At 42.9% G+C, this 14,861-nt stretch overlaps 1 protein-coding gene across 1 annotated transcript; it reads right to left on the bottom strand.

Moving 5' to 3' along the window:
* Positions 1 to 456: 456 nt before the first annotated feature.
* PYGO1 (pygopus family PHD finger 1) lies at positions 457 to 8,685 on the bottom strand. Its single transcript, XM_050309701.1, has 3 exons — positions 8,547 to 8,685; positions 4,068 to 4,153; positions 457 to 2,321 (listed from the first exon to the last, which is right to left on the bottom strand). The coding sequence occupies exons 1-3, from the start codon at positions 8,593 to 8,595 to the stop codon at positions 1,200 to 1,202; spliced, it is 1,257 nt and encodes a 418-aa protein (XP_050165658.1). The 5' UTR covers positions 8,596 to 8,685; the 3' UTR covers positions 457 to 1,199.
* Positions 8,686 to 14,861: the final 6,176 nt, after the last annotated feature.

The raw sequence follows: 14,861 nt of genomic DNA, 5'->3' as shown, positions 1-14,861 counted from the left end.
CTGATATGAAAGCTGTATTTTTTTTCTTCACCCTAGATTTCCCACCCCCTCACTGCAAGACTGGCTGAGGCAGTGGTGGGGATTTAGTTTTAAGACTTTGCTGGCCAAATTATCATGCCATTCAGAGCCTGTGCAGAGCACACTCCATTGCCTTGCACCCTCCTTCATGCCAAGTGGACTGTGTAAGCTCAGGGTGACTGAGCAGGTTCTATCTGAGAGCCCTGGAAGACAGGCAGGATTTTCCATGCACTAGTTCATTCACAATTCTTAGGCAGCACTGAGGCAGGAGACTGGAACCATCAATGAGAAAGGATGAGAGAGAGGTGCATAACTGCACAACCGTGACGCACGTGGACACTGTATCCTAATGGATGTGCTCAAGATAAATGAGTTAAGGTTACATATGCAACCCTAGTTTTGGCATTCTCTAGATTTAAAGCACTGGATTTCATAAACTTGATCTGTTCTTTTTCCAATTTAGTCATATTTCATAACTATTTCCAAATATTGCAAGACCCAGCAAGAGCCTTCAGCAAGTGTTTGCTGAAAAGTCAAAAGAGATTATTGCCTTTTCAAGGAAATAGAAATGTGTAAGAGTTAGCAGGTTTCATTGTGTTACTAATTATGAATTCATCAATTTCTGAATAGCATGTTAATGCTTTACTTCAAAAAATAGGAAAAAGCACATACAAAATTCTCTGTATTTACCCTAAAATAACAACTATTAGTACTGCACATTCCTCCATGTCATCTCCACTATATTCAAAGAAAGGTTAGCAAGAACATCACCAGACATTCACCCAAGAAAAAAAAAAAGTAATGAGTACTTGCAAATATAGTACCATTAAAACTGAGTGCTAAATGCTAGTGTTAGTTGACACATTAATACTAGCAAATTAGGGCTATTCATACAGGCACATTTTTTTCCTTCAATAAAATTGTCAATGCACATCCTACTTCTGATCAATTGTCAGTTACAGCTTAATCAGAAACAAAAAATATTCCATCCTGTAAAACATTTGCACACATAAAACTAAGAATCCAAAAGCTGAGATGGAAGTTTATGAATGAAAAGAGATTAGGGGAAAAAATAAGATGACAGCAATCAAACACAACTGATTGTCTGCAGAAAGTGAAGTACCCAATTTGTAACCAAAACTTCATAAAACGTATTTCATCCACCACACCACCTGAGGCTGTCAGCCTTCTGTGTTCAGTGCAGGTGGTCCTGCAGTCTCTCTCGTGCGCATCAACTGGACATCTTTGTCAGCCATGCAAGTATCACAGCCCCAGACTGCCGATGCCTCTGCCGTGAGGAGGCCGTACGCTGACTCCGTCATGCCTGTGCAGATCCGATGAAACCATTTCTGACAAGAGGCTTCACACAGGATGGCATCCTGGTCATCATTGACTTCATGGGTACAGATCCCACATGGGTAGACAGGTTCAGAGGACGAGTGACCATGACGACTGGGATGAAGGGGTGTTTTGCTGCTCTTTTCAGAGTTGCATCCTTCAGCAGCGCCTCGGGGCTGGCGGGACTTACTCTGAGTCCCATTGGAATGCCCAGAATTGGTGTTATCAGCACTGTTGGAATGGCTATTATCCTGATTTACCACATTGTTTCGAGTAACATTTTTTAGGTCACTGTTACCTTGACTCACAATGTCCTCTGTCCTGTGATGATGCTGATGAGTAGCAGTGTTCTGGCTGGATGTTTTGCTTGCACCTTGATTAAAGTCTTGCTTCTGTGCTGATGATTTTGTCTGGTTGTACGTGTTTGGTGGAGGAACAAAAGAATGGTTTGACTCTAGCTGAGAATTTGGAAAATTTGGATTGTTTCCAGGACCAAAATTAGATGGCACGTCAGGGTGAGGTATCTGACCAGAATGGCCAAAGTTCTCCCCAGGATTTGGCCTGAAATGCTGAGCAGGCATACTGACATTTTGATTTATCTGACCACCACTATAAGGGGGCTGATTCCCAAAACCTGGGTTATCATGTGGACCAAAGCTGAAAGAGTGGGGTCGACTGAAACCCATGCCCACAGGGTTTTGAGGAAGAGGATGTGGTTGGTTTCTGAGGGAGTAAGAACCACCATATGGTGAGGACACTCTGGGCAGCATGTGAGGTGGCATTCTGAAAGTGTTATAGCCTCCAAAGCCAGGATAACCAGGATTACTAAAATATGGATTTCCTGAAGGAAGCGGTTTATAAGACACAGTATTATAGTTGTCATCAAATGGATTTGCAGCTACAAGGTGGTCAGAGCTTGGATTCGGCGGTGGAGCATATTCAGATGGAGGAGGAAATGATGATCCCTACAAATATTTTAAATACAACATTTAAATTAGTTTTAGTATTTCCCTGCAAGACAGACCAACCACAAAGGTCCTGGATTACCAGTACTACTGCTGAAAGAACTGTTCAGCTGTTGTGTAAAACTCACCCACTGTATCCTGCCAGGCTGTCTGAAATTTCAGTACAGAGGCAAAAGAGGAGTCTGTGCTCCAGATAATATGATAATTTATAGCAGTCTCAGTGTTTTAAAAATTTTGCAGTTGCACAACCGTACTTCTGAAAATACTACTTGATATGAGACTTCTCTTTCTTAATCTTTTATGAAAGACAAGCAACAATACAGAAAGCCAAGTGCACAAACACATGAGCAAAGTATTTCCAAATGCTGAAGCATTTCCTTAGTCTCACTTTGGGTTGATGTTACTGAATATACACCTCTTAAGACACCCTACTTCTATGAGAATATAAACCTAGTGTTACTATAACCCTAAAAGAAGGCATATAGAATATAGCAATTTTCTATATTCTGCAGAATATTCTACACTGTGTAGATTTCTATACCAAAAAGAGGTATCCCTTATGAGCATTCAGTGATTGTCGACAGTCTGCAAAGCATAGGTAGTAGGCATAAAATGCAAGGATTATACTCTAGTTACAGTGTTTAACAGAGCCCAGAAGCTGTTTAAATGCCACCAAAGTGGCTATACAATTGAAATTCATTCTAGACTAGCCTGCAGGGAAACTACTGGGTTCACCCTACACTAACTGTGCTCACAGAAGGCATTTCCTCCTAAGTACTAAAAAAACTAAGACTGAGCATTTGTTTTTAAAAAAATAAAATAAAATAAAATTTGCTGCACTGTAAATTTTGAACCAGGTAAGAGAAGAACAGAAGCTAGTCTGCATAGCCTCTGCAGTTATTACCATTCCTGAACACAAGGTAAGCTCCACCAAGAGAGAAGTTTGAAACATTTCGGAGTAACTGAACATTTCTCAGAGCAGGTTTCACCACAACTACTTTAAAACCAAACAAAAATTAAGAAAACAGATCCACACCTCAGTGGACTGTGGATAGGCCTAACAGAAAGTGATTGTTTGACCTACATAAGTAAGGTAACTCTCACTGGGCAGTACCAAACTAACAGATACTCTCACTCAAAGCTGAATGAACGCACAATGGGAAATTCTGCACTACAGGTATCCAACTGCTTAAGAGGTTTTGTATTCAGATTTTCTTTTCCAGAAAGAAAAACTCTATAGAAATGTCAAATTGCAGGGATTCACTGAAAAGAGCTGTACTGGCCACACAGCTTTGGCTTGAAAATAACTTCAGGAGCACGCCAAGAATTTGGTCAAAGCATTAACAAACTGTTCTGATTCATTAGCCCACAAACTTACACATAATGAAATGAAAGTAAGGAGAGAAGTAGTCTCATGGCAACTACTCATGCTGTACAGACTTCTACAAATGGCTACAAAGTCATTAAAAAAAAGTCTGTCTCAGAATCAAATCCATATGGTAAAAATATAAGTCGCTGCAGTCTCTCTGTACTCCTCTCTATACAGGTCTATGGCAACCTACAGAGATTAAAATAACTTTAGTGCAAATAACTAGTATTAGGAAGACTTCAACTTCATGGTAAAACTGGAATATTTTGTACATAGCTGCTATTTGTGACAACAGATACTCTGAACAATGCGAGACAGTCGCACCAGCAAACAATATCTGAGTGCTCTATTTACCAAGAAATCAAAAGAGAATTTACCTGTGTATTTGCTTTGCGTTTTTTCTTATCGGGGCTTCCAAGCTGAACTCCTGGTCCTCCTAACCCATCCAATCCACTGTCACCACCTACAAAATTTCAATCAGTGCAATAGTGCATTAGTTTTCTTACAGACCATGTTGTAAGTTTGCCTCTGACTGCCACGGCAATAGATATCTGTTATAAATACTGAACTTGCATTAACTCTGGGGCCTTGCATTGCAAGTCCTTAAGGAGCAAACATCTGGAGGTAAATTAACATACCTCCTGTGTGCTGTCTTACTCTACTACCACTTTAACATCCAATTCGTGCTCATTACCATTGGAATAAACATTTCCATTTATTTTATGTTTATCTGTCCCTTGGTTCTTAACAACTCCAACAGTTCTTAACAACTCCAATAGTTAGAAGTATTTCTTGTTTGCGTAACTCATAAAACTTTCAAAGGAACTGCATTAAGCCATGCCTAAGATTCACCTCTTATTTAACTTACACAGACACAGCATTTATCAAACTCACTGTGGCAAGACACAACAGTGTGTTACAATCCACCGTGAAGGAAAAGCAAACAGCAGTAGATTCATAAACAAAAACACTGTCGTTTAGACAGATCTCCAATTTATCAGATCTAAATTTCACTAAATGCAAGACTTGATCCAACAAAAAGACACCTGCCAAAAATAAGAGGGGCTCTGAGTGAACCTGCAGAAACATCCCAGAATAACTGAGCAAGGCTCTGGCACAAAAAGAAGTAAAGAATGTTCATTTCATTGGTCACTCAATCAGACTTTACCCTGAGCAGTACAAAGAGATATCTGTACTTCACCTGGGATTCTTCTTCACCTTTCATAACAGCAGGACAAGCTCTCAAAGTTGTATAAATCTTTCATTTTTTAAAGCCCTAGTTAGACCAAAGATGAAAAAAAAAAAATCTAGCACATTCATTATCCCAGTCAGTCTGTCTTGATGGGGCTCAAGTGAAATTGCCATCATATGGGAATGCAAAGAAAACCCTGAAGTACAAAAAGCATTATCTGGTGACATGACAGCAACACACGTTACAGTAATAACATCATTACATTAATAAACTATGTTAATTCTTTTTTCTTTCCAGGGCTAATATAACAGCCTATTTGCTCTTTTATATATAGTAACAGTATAGAACAATAAGCAGGCAATCCAACTTAAAAATCGTACTGTTTTTTGATTAAAACTCACATTCAGAATACAAGTCAAACTTTATCAAGATGCAAGCACAAAGCTGAACACACAAGTCTTTATTACCAAAAGCAACCTGAAGATAACTGTGAATTACCAACAGAATTATGCAAAGCAGCATATGACATTACACTGCTCTGTTAGACAAGTGTTCCCAGCAGACAGGTAAACCAGCTTTAGGACTATTCAGTAAGTTACAAAAAATCTCTTCTCACAGGGGCAAGGCAGACTTAATGTATACAGAATGAAATATCCAACAGTTATTTCAAATACTCCTGATCAAAGGAGGCCTGGCAAATTTTTACTCCTTGCACTTCCTTTCTCCCTGCCTCCTTTTTTTTTTTTTGAGGTTTCAGGGAATTTGCCAGTTCTACCTCAAGTCACAATCCAGCTCTATCTTTGCTGTATTAAGTTCCTTCTGGCTTTAGCTGTCATTGTGGAAATTTAATTGCATTTTTCATTATACATAAGGAAGATATATGGACCCCCCAGATCAACACCCATCAAATTTTAAGTCTGAATTTCAAATACAAGGGCATGAAGTCATGATCAGGTTCTCAAAATAAACTCACACTTGTACATAGCATATTGTGGTCTAACCTATCATCATCAGAGAAACTAGGGATTACTCTTTCTAAGAGTCCTTTTTGCCTTGTTTTAGAATATAAAATCCTGCATATACTTAGTGTGCTATGACAGATTGCCCCTGCATTAGCTGCAGATATTAAATAATTATAGCATAAAGGTTTACATGAAGAATGATGGCAAATTTCCCCTAAATTTCAACTCTATAAGTCATCTTAATGATAATCTACTTTCTCAAAACTGTCCCTGCACTTTCCTTAAGCTTCTTCTGCAGCATTCATGTAAGTTTACACTAAATTCAGTGCAAGATTGTACTGTGAACACCAATCCTCACAACTGCATAAAACACACTCCTGTTTGTGGCCCTGCACTCTTAATGCATCAATGACTTCAACCACTGTTAGCAAAATATTACAAATATCCAGATTTCTTTTAATAAATTCAACAACTAGCAGCACAGACATCAGTAAATCTGTGATCAAGTAGAATACTGGGGATCATATGCAAATGCTGGTTTATGGTAGTATAAGTTAAAACTTCATGAAATTATGTATAAATTCCCTCTCAGGGATATCATTCTTCAAAACCACAAGTATATGAATATTAGAATTCTAGTGACAAGTTCCATCAACTTCTACCTGAATTACTTACATGGGTGAAGCCATTCATTTGCCTAGGTTTACAGAAGCAAGTCCTTCATCTGGAAAGGCACAAAGCTTTTGTATTTTCAGTTCTCGCCACGTGAGGCCAATGATTTGATTCATCCCTAAGAATTTATATTTTCCCTGTGGATTCTCTAATGATTTAATTTATACATGAAAGGAAACGAAATGTTAGTCCTAGCATACCTCCAAAAAAGAGTGAATAAGGCTCATTTTCATGCAGCCAAAATAAACTTTCCACAGTCACTTTTGGTACCTACCACACAGACTTTCATTAAAGCTGTACTGAGCATTTTAGAATACTGCACAAATGAGAAATTATTTCATTGTCCAAGACTAGTTTTTCAGGCAAAAATACAATCCTTTTGACTGGGACATCAAATACCTAATAGATCTAGAGATACAAATACGTATCTGATAATTACTCCCTTATTATAAAACTCCAGATTGAATTTATTTCAGCCATTCACATTTGGGCAAAGGAGAAAAGGTAAACCCTGCATTCTTTTTTACTTCATACATGCACAAGATGGACATCTTCGGTGTTAGTCAGAACTGAAACTTGTAGTTTTATTTACATATTAAGAGTTTATGACTTTGCATGTAATTTATGCCATACTTAACATACTGCAAATACACTATGGAGTATTTTCATACTCACTGACAAATCTCTGTCTAGGTTTCTACAGGATGGATGCCACAGGCTTTTTAAACAGTGATTTATCTCAGTAAGAACATTTTCCCAGGAAACGTAAATGGCTAAATAAACTTTCCATGATGGACAGAGAAACTAAAAGTAGTCCAATTTCACCCAGATTTGGTGAGTCTATGCTGTGGCCCCAACACTGTAAACAGAGTTAATATTAAGCGGTAATCGCGTGGAACTTGGTGGGTAACTCAGGCATGTGAAACCATATATGCTTAAATATTTGCAGAATCAGGGCTTGAGAGTGGAGGAGTCTAATGAATGCCAGTCTCCTTTGTAACGCTGTTGTGTGTTTTCGTTCTCTCAAGGTTGCAATCCAGCTGCTACCAGAACAGTTTTAGAAAAGCAAACTGTAAATCAGTGACAATATGCATATCAGAATCTACACCTTTCATCACTTACTCAACCAGGAAAAAAGCTTAAAACATCAGGAACAATAGAATGCCAGAGGCAAAACAGGAGGTGAGAAAAAGAGAAGCACTAAACGGCAGATCTTATAATTTTGCCATGATTTTCCCCCAACTCAGTCACTCAGCCTGCCACCTTTCGTTATTTTATTCAGAAAAGCATTTCTGATTTTAAAGGCTATAAGGACACAACTACCGCCACGCAGGCTTGATGTGCCACTGCCATTAAAGTCGGCTGCACTGCCGAACTCGCAGGAGACGCCGCATTTCTACCCTTCTCCCTATACCTTTCAAAGAAACGCACCACTCCAAAGCTCACCAGAGCCACAAACCGGTGCTATTAATAAAGGATAGTATTTCGATAATTGTTTTCATTTCCCGAAAAGGGAAAGACAAAACCCCAGCCAGACTCAAGCACAAGAGCCGAGACCGCGGGTAGAAGAGCGAATTACACTCAAGTGTAATTTATGGGCTCTGCATCAGCACGAACTCGGACATGTGGCACCGCCGCCGTATTCCCTTGCACCAGCACTATGCTCGCTGCATACTAATGCGCCGCACATCCCCAGACACAGCGGAGCCAGGACCGCACGCCCCCCCCCCGCCCCACGGGACACACCTGCGCGCACCGCCAGCCCCGCCGCCGCTTTTCCAGGCCCGGCGGCTGCGGGAGCCCGCGGGGCCCGACCGGGCCCCACCGAGCAAACTTCGCGCGGCCCCCGCGCCGCCGGCCCCGCCGCCAGCGAGCGCCGTGGGGGCGGCCCGGCCGGGGCTGCGCGGCGGGAGCCCCGCGGGCAGCGGCGGCGCGGGCGGTGCGCGCATCCCGCGGCTCGGCCGCCGCTCCGCACGGGAGACAGGCCCCGCCGGCGGCCGCCCCCGGGCCCGGCCCGGTCCTCCCCGTACCTCGGGATCTCTTCAGCGCGATGGGGTCCTTATCCTGTTCCGCTGACATTACAGACAGCAGCGCATGGCTCCCAGGGCGGCAGGAATCGGGGCTCTTTGATGCTGCTGCCGCCGCCGCCGCCGCCGCCGGCCCGCACCCCGCCCCCTCCGCCCCCGCCTCCTCCGCCGCCGCCCCCGCCCGCCGCTGCCGTAGCCGCTGCCGCCCCAGCAGCGGAGCTGCGAGACTTTGCAAAGTTTGGGCGCGGGAGGGCTCCGCGGCCGCCCGCGGCGGGGTCCGGGCCAGGCGGGGTCCGGCGAGCGGAGCGGCGCCGCCCGGGAGTCCGCGGAGCGCCGAGCCACGCCGGGCAGGGCCCCCGCGGGCTGCGGGCGCCCGCCCCGCCCGGCCCCCTCCGCCGGGGCTGCCGGGCCCCGCGCAGCGCCCCCGCCGGACACGGGCGCCGCTCAGCGCGCCGAGCCCCGGCAGCCGCTGCCCGCGGGCTCCCGGGCGGGCAGGGCGGGCAGCGCCCACGGGGCTCCCCGCGCCCCCGCCATGAACGCGGCGGGACCGCCGGCCCCGGCCGCGCCGCCGCTCCGAACAAAGGCGCCGCGCCGGGGCGGCTCCGCCCGCGCCGCCACCCTCCGCTCGGCCACCGCCGGGGGTCGGTCCGGCCGCGGGGCACCCCCGGGGCGGGAGCGGGGCAGGGACCGCCTCGCGCCGGGGCCGCTGTGAGGGGAGTCGGTGCCCAGGAGCGGGTCTGGGCCGCGCTCCCGGGCCGTCAGGGCTTTCACGGCTCGGCACGTGCCTCACGCCTGCTTCCCGCCTCTGGGCTGCGGCTCCAGGGCCTTGCAGTCTACGCGGGATGTTTCCTGAGGGGCTGGAGCACCGCGCTCCAGCGGCTCCCGGGGACATCACAGGTGTCACCCGCCAGCCGGGTCTCTGGCCTGAGGCTACGACACAACCCACTGGGCCTGGCTGGTGCCCTCGCAGTGTTGGCTAACCCTCGAAAAACACACAGTTTTCCGTCTTCTGAAGTGGCTGCATTTCAGAGATGTTATGTACGGAGTTCTTGATCTAGATCAAAACTGTTAATCAACTGTATTAAACATACCTTTTGAATACGGATTTGTCCTCCTTTAACTGGGATAAAAATGCCCAGCTGTGCAGGATGGGTTTTGCTCACGTGCCTGACTTCACAATACCCAGCAGTGCTATTTCTTTGTATAACTTCTTGTTAGGGGGATAGTTGGTACTTTTCCAATACTTGGAACACTTTCGCTGGAGCGAAAAGTAATGTTTGTGTACAGGTTAAGGTATTGGTATGACTGTGTTTGTACTTTTACATGTCTAACTAAATAAAGTCGAGAAAGTAATTCAATTTATGTCGATTTCAGTGCTTCCCTAGACACCGTTTTTATTTGTCCACAGTCTCTCACTTTGCAGCGATCCCAGAACGCGCGTACCTCGAAGTACAGCGTACTGGCAGTGTCCTCATGGGATCTGCTGCTTAATTTTGTGTAATCTTACTGAAGAGAAGTATAGCCTGTTATTAGCAGGGTGAGTGTGAGCTCATCTATATTTGGAGGGAGATGTTCCTTATCTGCAAAGAGATTTGCATTTTCTATGCCAGAGCTTGCTGCAGGCCTGGCTGATTCTCCCAGGGCTGCACGAGCTCCGTGCACGGCTGCCGTGTAATGGCATGTAGACTGTAATTATGGATGCGCAGATTGATGTCACTGAGTCTATAAAGGTTCCTACGGGGAGGTTGTCTGCATCAGAAATGGGAGCTGGGAATTCAGATTTAACCCAGTGCTCTAGTTGCAAAAAAATTGTGTCTGTTTTGCTGTTCAGCCAAATTCAGCCTTAACTTGCACTCAGGTCTTTTGTGAGCAGTCTGAGAATCCTGTTGGATCAACTTCATACTTCTAAACCCTCAATGGAAATAGCTGATGCAGTGTCTGAAAGGAACTTAGTCACTGGCTCAGGTGCCTACACCAGCATCTCAAATATTCCCCAAAAGTCTATGGAAGTTCTCATTATGACACACTGTTCACCACCTGATAAGCCTCACTGCTCATTCATTGTCCTAAAATTACTCCTTTTCCTCTCAAAAGCTGGCATTCATTACAAAAGCTTAGGAGTAGTTAGTAGCAACCTTCCAACACCTTAATGGAAGTTACCAAGGAAAGAGAGACAAAGCTGTTAACAGAGGAGTGTGACAGAAAAATGAGACTTAATTTCAAATGAGCTTCCAACTGGCTGGGGGTGGGGGTAGGTATTTTTCTGAGGCTAAACAAGCTTTGGGACAGGAAACAAAATAATTTGTATAACTCCATCCTGGGAGGTTTTCAAGACCCAACTGGGCAAAACTCAGACGAGCCTGGCCCAAGTTCAGTGTTAACCTTGCTTTATGCAGGAGGCTGGACTCAAAGTCAAGACTTCCAAGGTCCTCTGAACTCTAATGATTCTTTCATTCTGAAATAATTTTCTTCTTTTTAACAACCACACAGAAAGCTCTTCTTCCCTGCCAGAGTATTTCAGAACTCACCCTGACTGTGAAAAGGGTGGCTTTGGTGAGATAACAGTAACTTCAACCAAGTGACTCGGACCTACAAATGTTATTAAGTATAGAGCAGCTGGTCTGATAACTTCTAGGTTCTTTCCTTCTGAATTCAGGTTGAAAAGAAGGCTATTGAAAGAGTCTGTCTGTACAAACTACCAGAAGGCAAAGGAAGTTTTTTACCAGTTGTTGTCATGGCATCTGAACATTCAACATCGCCTTACAGTTTCAGGAGAGAAATATCAATGAGACATGGATGCACAATAGAGCATTAACATTTAAAGGGTTTTTATTGCATCTTCTCACATGTATCTACTGCATATCTCAGGAGCAGAGATTAGCAGAGCATAGAAGCCCATTTTGACAACATATGATTGTATGCAAATGTGCTAATGGAAAAAATATAAACACCTCAGGGAAATTTACTGATGTTTATAGAATTTAGAAAAGGAAAAAGTGAAAAGATTTTTTTTTGTTTGAATTTACAGGGGCCAAGACATCATCTCAGAGGAATAAAATTAGGAAAGCAAAAAAAAGCAAGCATAACATCAGAAGGAAAAAAGTCAGAAACTGGCTGAAATGTGTAACTCTGCCTCTTCCAGTACCAGGGGAAAATCCAGAAGTTTTTCTCTCATGTAAGCCATATATGTTCTACAATAAAGCACACAGAGCTTTACTGTCATTTTTCAACTCATTGCAGAGATTTCCTACATAGCAAGACAGAAACAGCCCCCTGTGCAATGGACATGGACCTGGGAGTCCAGCAGGATCCTGTAGATCCTGTAGATCCATCCAAGGTATGGCATCCAGCACCACCTGTGCAGGTTTTCTGGCATATGGACCCAGAAGTTGAGGAGCCAGCAGCATCTCCCACCTGGACAGAAAGCGTTGAGCTGGAAAAAAGGGACACATTTAAGGAAATCTGGATTGTGATAGTCTTAGCTCAAAGCAGTATTCCAGCATCAGTAGGTTTGATTGCCCTACTTGCTACGAGGGAAAAAAATACAATCATTCATTTTTCTAAAAGGCCTTTTTTTCATGTCACACAACTTTAAGTGCTACCTCTTCAATCTTGTGCACGTTTCACAGTACTACAGTGATAAATAGGACTGTTTATCAAGGCCAGAGGGAGATTCTGTCAAGCCCAAGACAACAATAAAAACCTGGTTTTGTTGTTCTGCTGCAGTTACACCTCTTCCTCCAGACTCATTTGCTCTCCTCCTCCACACCTCCCTTTGTTGGTAGTAAAACTAAACATGTGCATGTTTGTAAGTCACACTGAGATGTGCTTTTTATGCCTTTTTAGTCTGGCTGGTTATGCAGCTGATACTGCTCTGGGAAAATGTGTTAACCAGGTCCCTTCTGGGTCTGTCAGATGTAGAGCATCTCTCTGCTGGACTGAGGGGTTGGAACTGCAAGTGAAACAGTCTGAGCTCAAGTCATGGAAGCTATTTCAGTGCAAGCTGCTCCCCTACTGGTGAACACTACATCTGTTCTGGTGATGTAAACCAGGTCTCACCAGCCCACGTCTGTTTTGTTTCTGCTTTTAATCAACAAAAAATTAAAACTGTCTAAACTCCTGCATTAGCTGTTCAGCCACATAATATAAAGTACAAAACAAAATCTAATTAATTGTTTATTGATGTTTCAACTTCAATCTGAAATGAATGTAAAACTGTTGGTAGGGAAAAAGTGGCTTATTAATTGGCCCATGAAAAAATGCAAGATTTTTTTCTGTAGTCCATTGCACTAGTTTTCTCAGACACAAGTCTGAGAATGATCATGCCTTTGTCTAATCACACTGCAAATCATTGGCTGAAGGAACACATTTTTCTAAGCTTTGCAAGACAAGTTATTAGTGGACCGATCAAAAAATGTCTCAGAAATGTGTACAAAGAGCACTCCAGTGTCATATCTATACTGGAACAAAATTTTTAGAGTTCAAAGTGAGCTCTTAGTTCTGAAACTGAGCAAGACTAATTGAATTTTTTTTTTGAGTGCACACTTACTTTTTCATCTTACAGTTAAAATATGTATTTGCTCAAGTATTTCAGAAAAAAAGCAACTTTCATGCACTCAGATACTCTTGCCAACAACACAACTTATAACGCTAAAAGCTACAATTTTCCAAAAGCTATAAATTGTAAAATTTTATATCTAATATATAAAATCAGTATCTAAACAATTAAAATATGAATATGATATTGACTAGGGACTTATGTTTTATTATTTTTATATATATTTATATAAACACCAAAGTATAAAAGTTTTAACTTTTAAAAGAAGAAATCCAATGTGTGTGTATATATATATGTATGCATTAAAAAACCTCATTTGATCTTTCACCGAGGAATATAAGCCCCCTGTAATAAGTAAAAAGGAACTTTCAGTTTGTCATGTTAACACCAATATAATAAATTCTATAAAAGGACAAATTTATGTTTAACAAACCTTTGTGGGCTCCTCTGAAAAATGAATTACTACCTACTCCAAGAGGTGGTCGCCTGTTGAGCAACGAATAGTGAAATGGGGACACTCTGTGGGGAAAGGAAAGAAATGCAATTTCTTGCACTTTCTGGATCATTGTCTTGAATCCTTTGCATTTTCCTGTTTATCATGGTCTGATGAAAAGAGAGGCAAGCATTTAATTCCTGCACTTCATCACTTAAAAAAACCCAAATAAAGGAAATATATTACGAACACTGTTAAAAAAAACAGTAAAAAAACTCCACTATGAAATCTCAGCATTCTGACATCCTTTAAGAGGAGATAACAAATCCAACTTAGTTACCTCCTTTGTTTATTGGGCAACAAAAGTAGGGAAGAACACAAGAACAGAACACTAAATGTGCCTAAGTACACCATGACCTAGTTACATAGATGCTGCACTCACCCATTACAATTGAGAGCAGCTTCCTTAATCCCCAGGCTAAAATTCACATGAAATGCAGGATTTCAAGAAAAGAATGTGGAACTAATTATTTAAAATACATGCACTATCTGTCCACAAACAACAAACTGGATTGAATTGCTTGACATGTATTATGTCTAGTGGGGGTGATTCCAAATCTGAAATTTAGAGGCAGAGGTTCTGGGATACTATACAGATATTCCTACAGGGTTCCTATAATTTAGTTATCTGCAACTGCAGCGCTGGGCTCTAAGTTCTGGCCCAGCTGAGCTACACCAAAGAAACACCACCACAAACTCTTAAAACCCTGTTGAATGCTAAACCAAGTTGCAGAGTGCTCCTATTAAAAGGCTGTTTTCCAGTCAACCCAACTATAAATGGCAACCTCATAACTTGGGGTGAGACTTCTAAACCACGGGATATGGCACTGCTGAGTGCCAGTGTTCGGTCCCATCTCTGGCCAGGGCTCCAAAGCCCATCATGGAGGTGACTTCTGAGTCTTAGGGCACAGGTGAACTCCTGGGTACTGACAGTGATTGCAGGTTGTGCTCCAGTGGCTTCTGACATGCTGACCTTCTTCACTGATGTCACCTTACTCTGGGTAGATCACAAAGCTAGAGATGCAGTGTATTAAAAATGAGACTGCTTTCCTCCTTAATGTAGTAATTTTTCTGTACAGTGTTGTAAAAGCCAGTATCAGAATTCTTCCTGTTATGAACTAGAGGTTGTCTTGCTTTTGATTTGGCAGAAGAATTTTAATTGAAATACTTAGAACTCAAGCCTGGAGTTAACTTACCCTTTGAAGCTGGAAATCTCAGTCTCAGGGGATTCATTCTGCCTTGACTGTGGATTTTTTGTAAAGCAAAG

This window comes from Myiozetetes cayanensis, unplaced genomic scaffold (assembly GCF_022539395.1).
Source record: "Myiozetetes cayanensis isolate MyiCay16 unplaced genomic scaffold, myiCay2020 scf14, whole genome shotgun sequence".
NCBI classification, from domain to species: Eukaryota; Metazoa; Chordata; class Aves; order Passeriformes; family Tyrannidae; genus Myiozetetes; species Myiozetetes cayanensis.
Note: the sequence above shows the minus strand (reverse complement) of the source record. Positions and strands in the feature narration are given on the sequence as shown.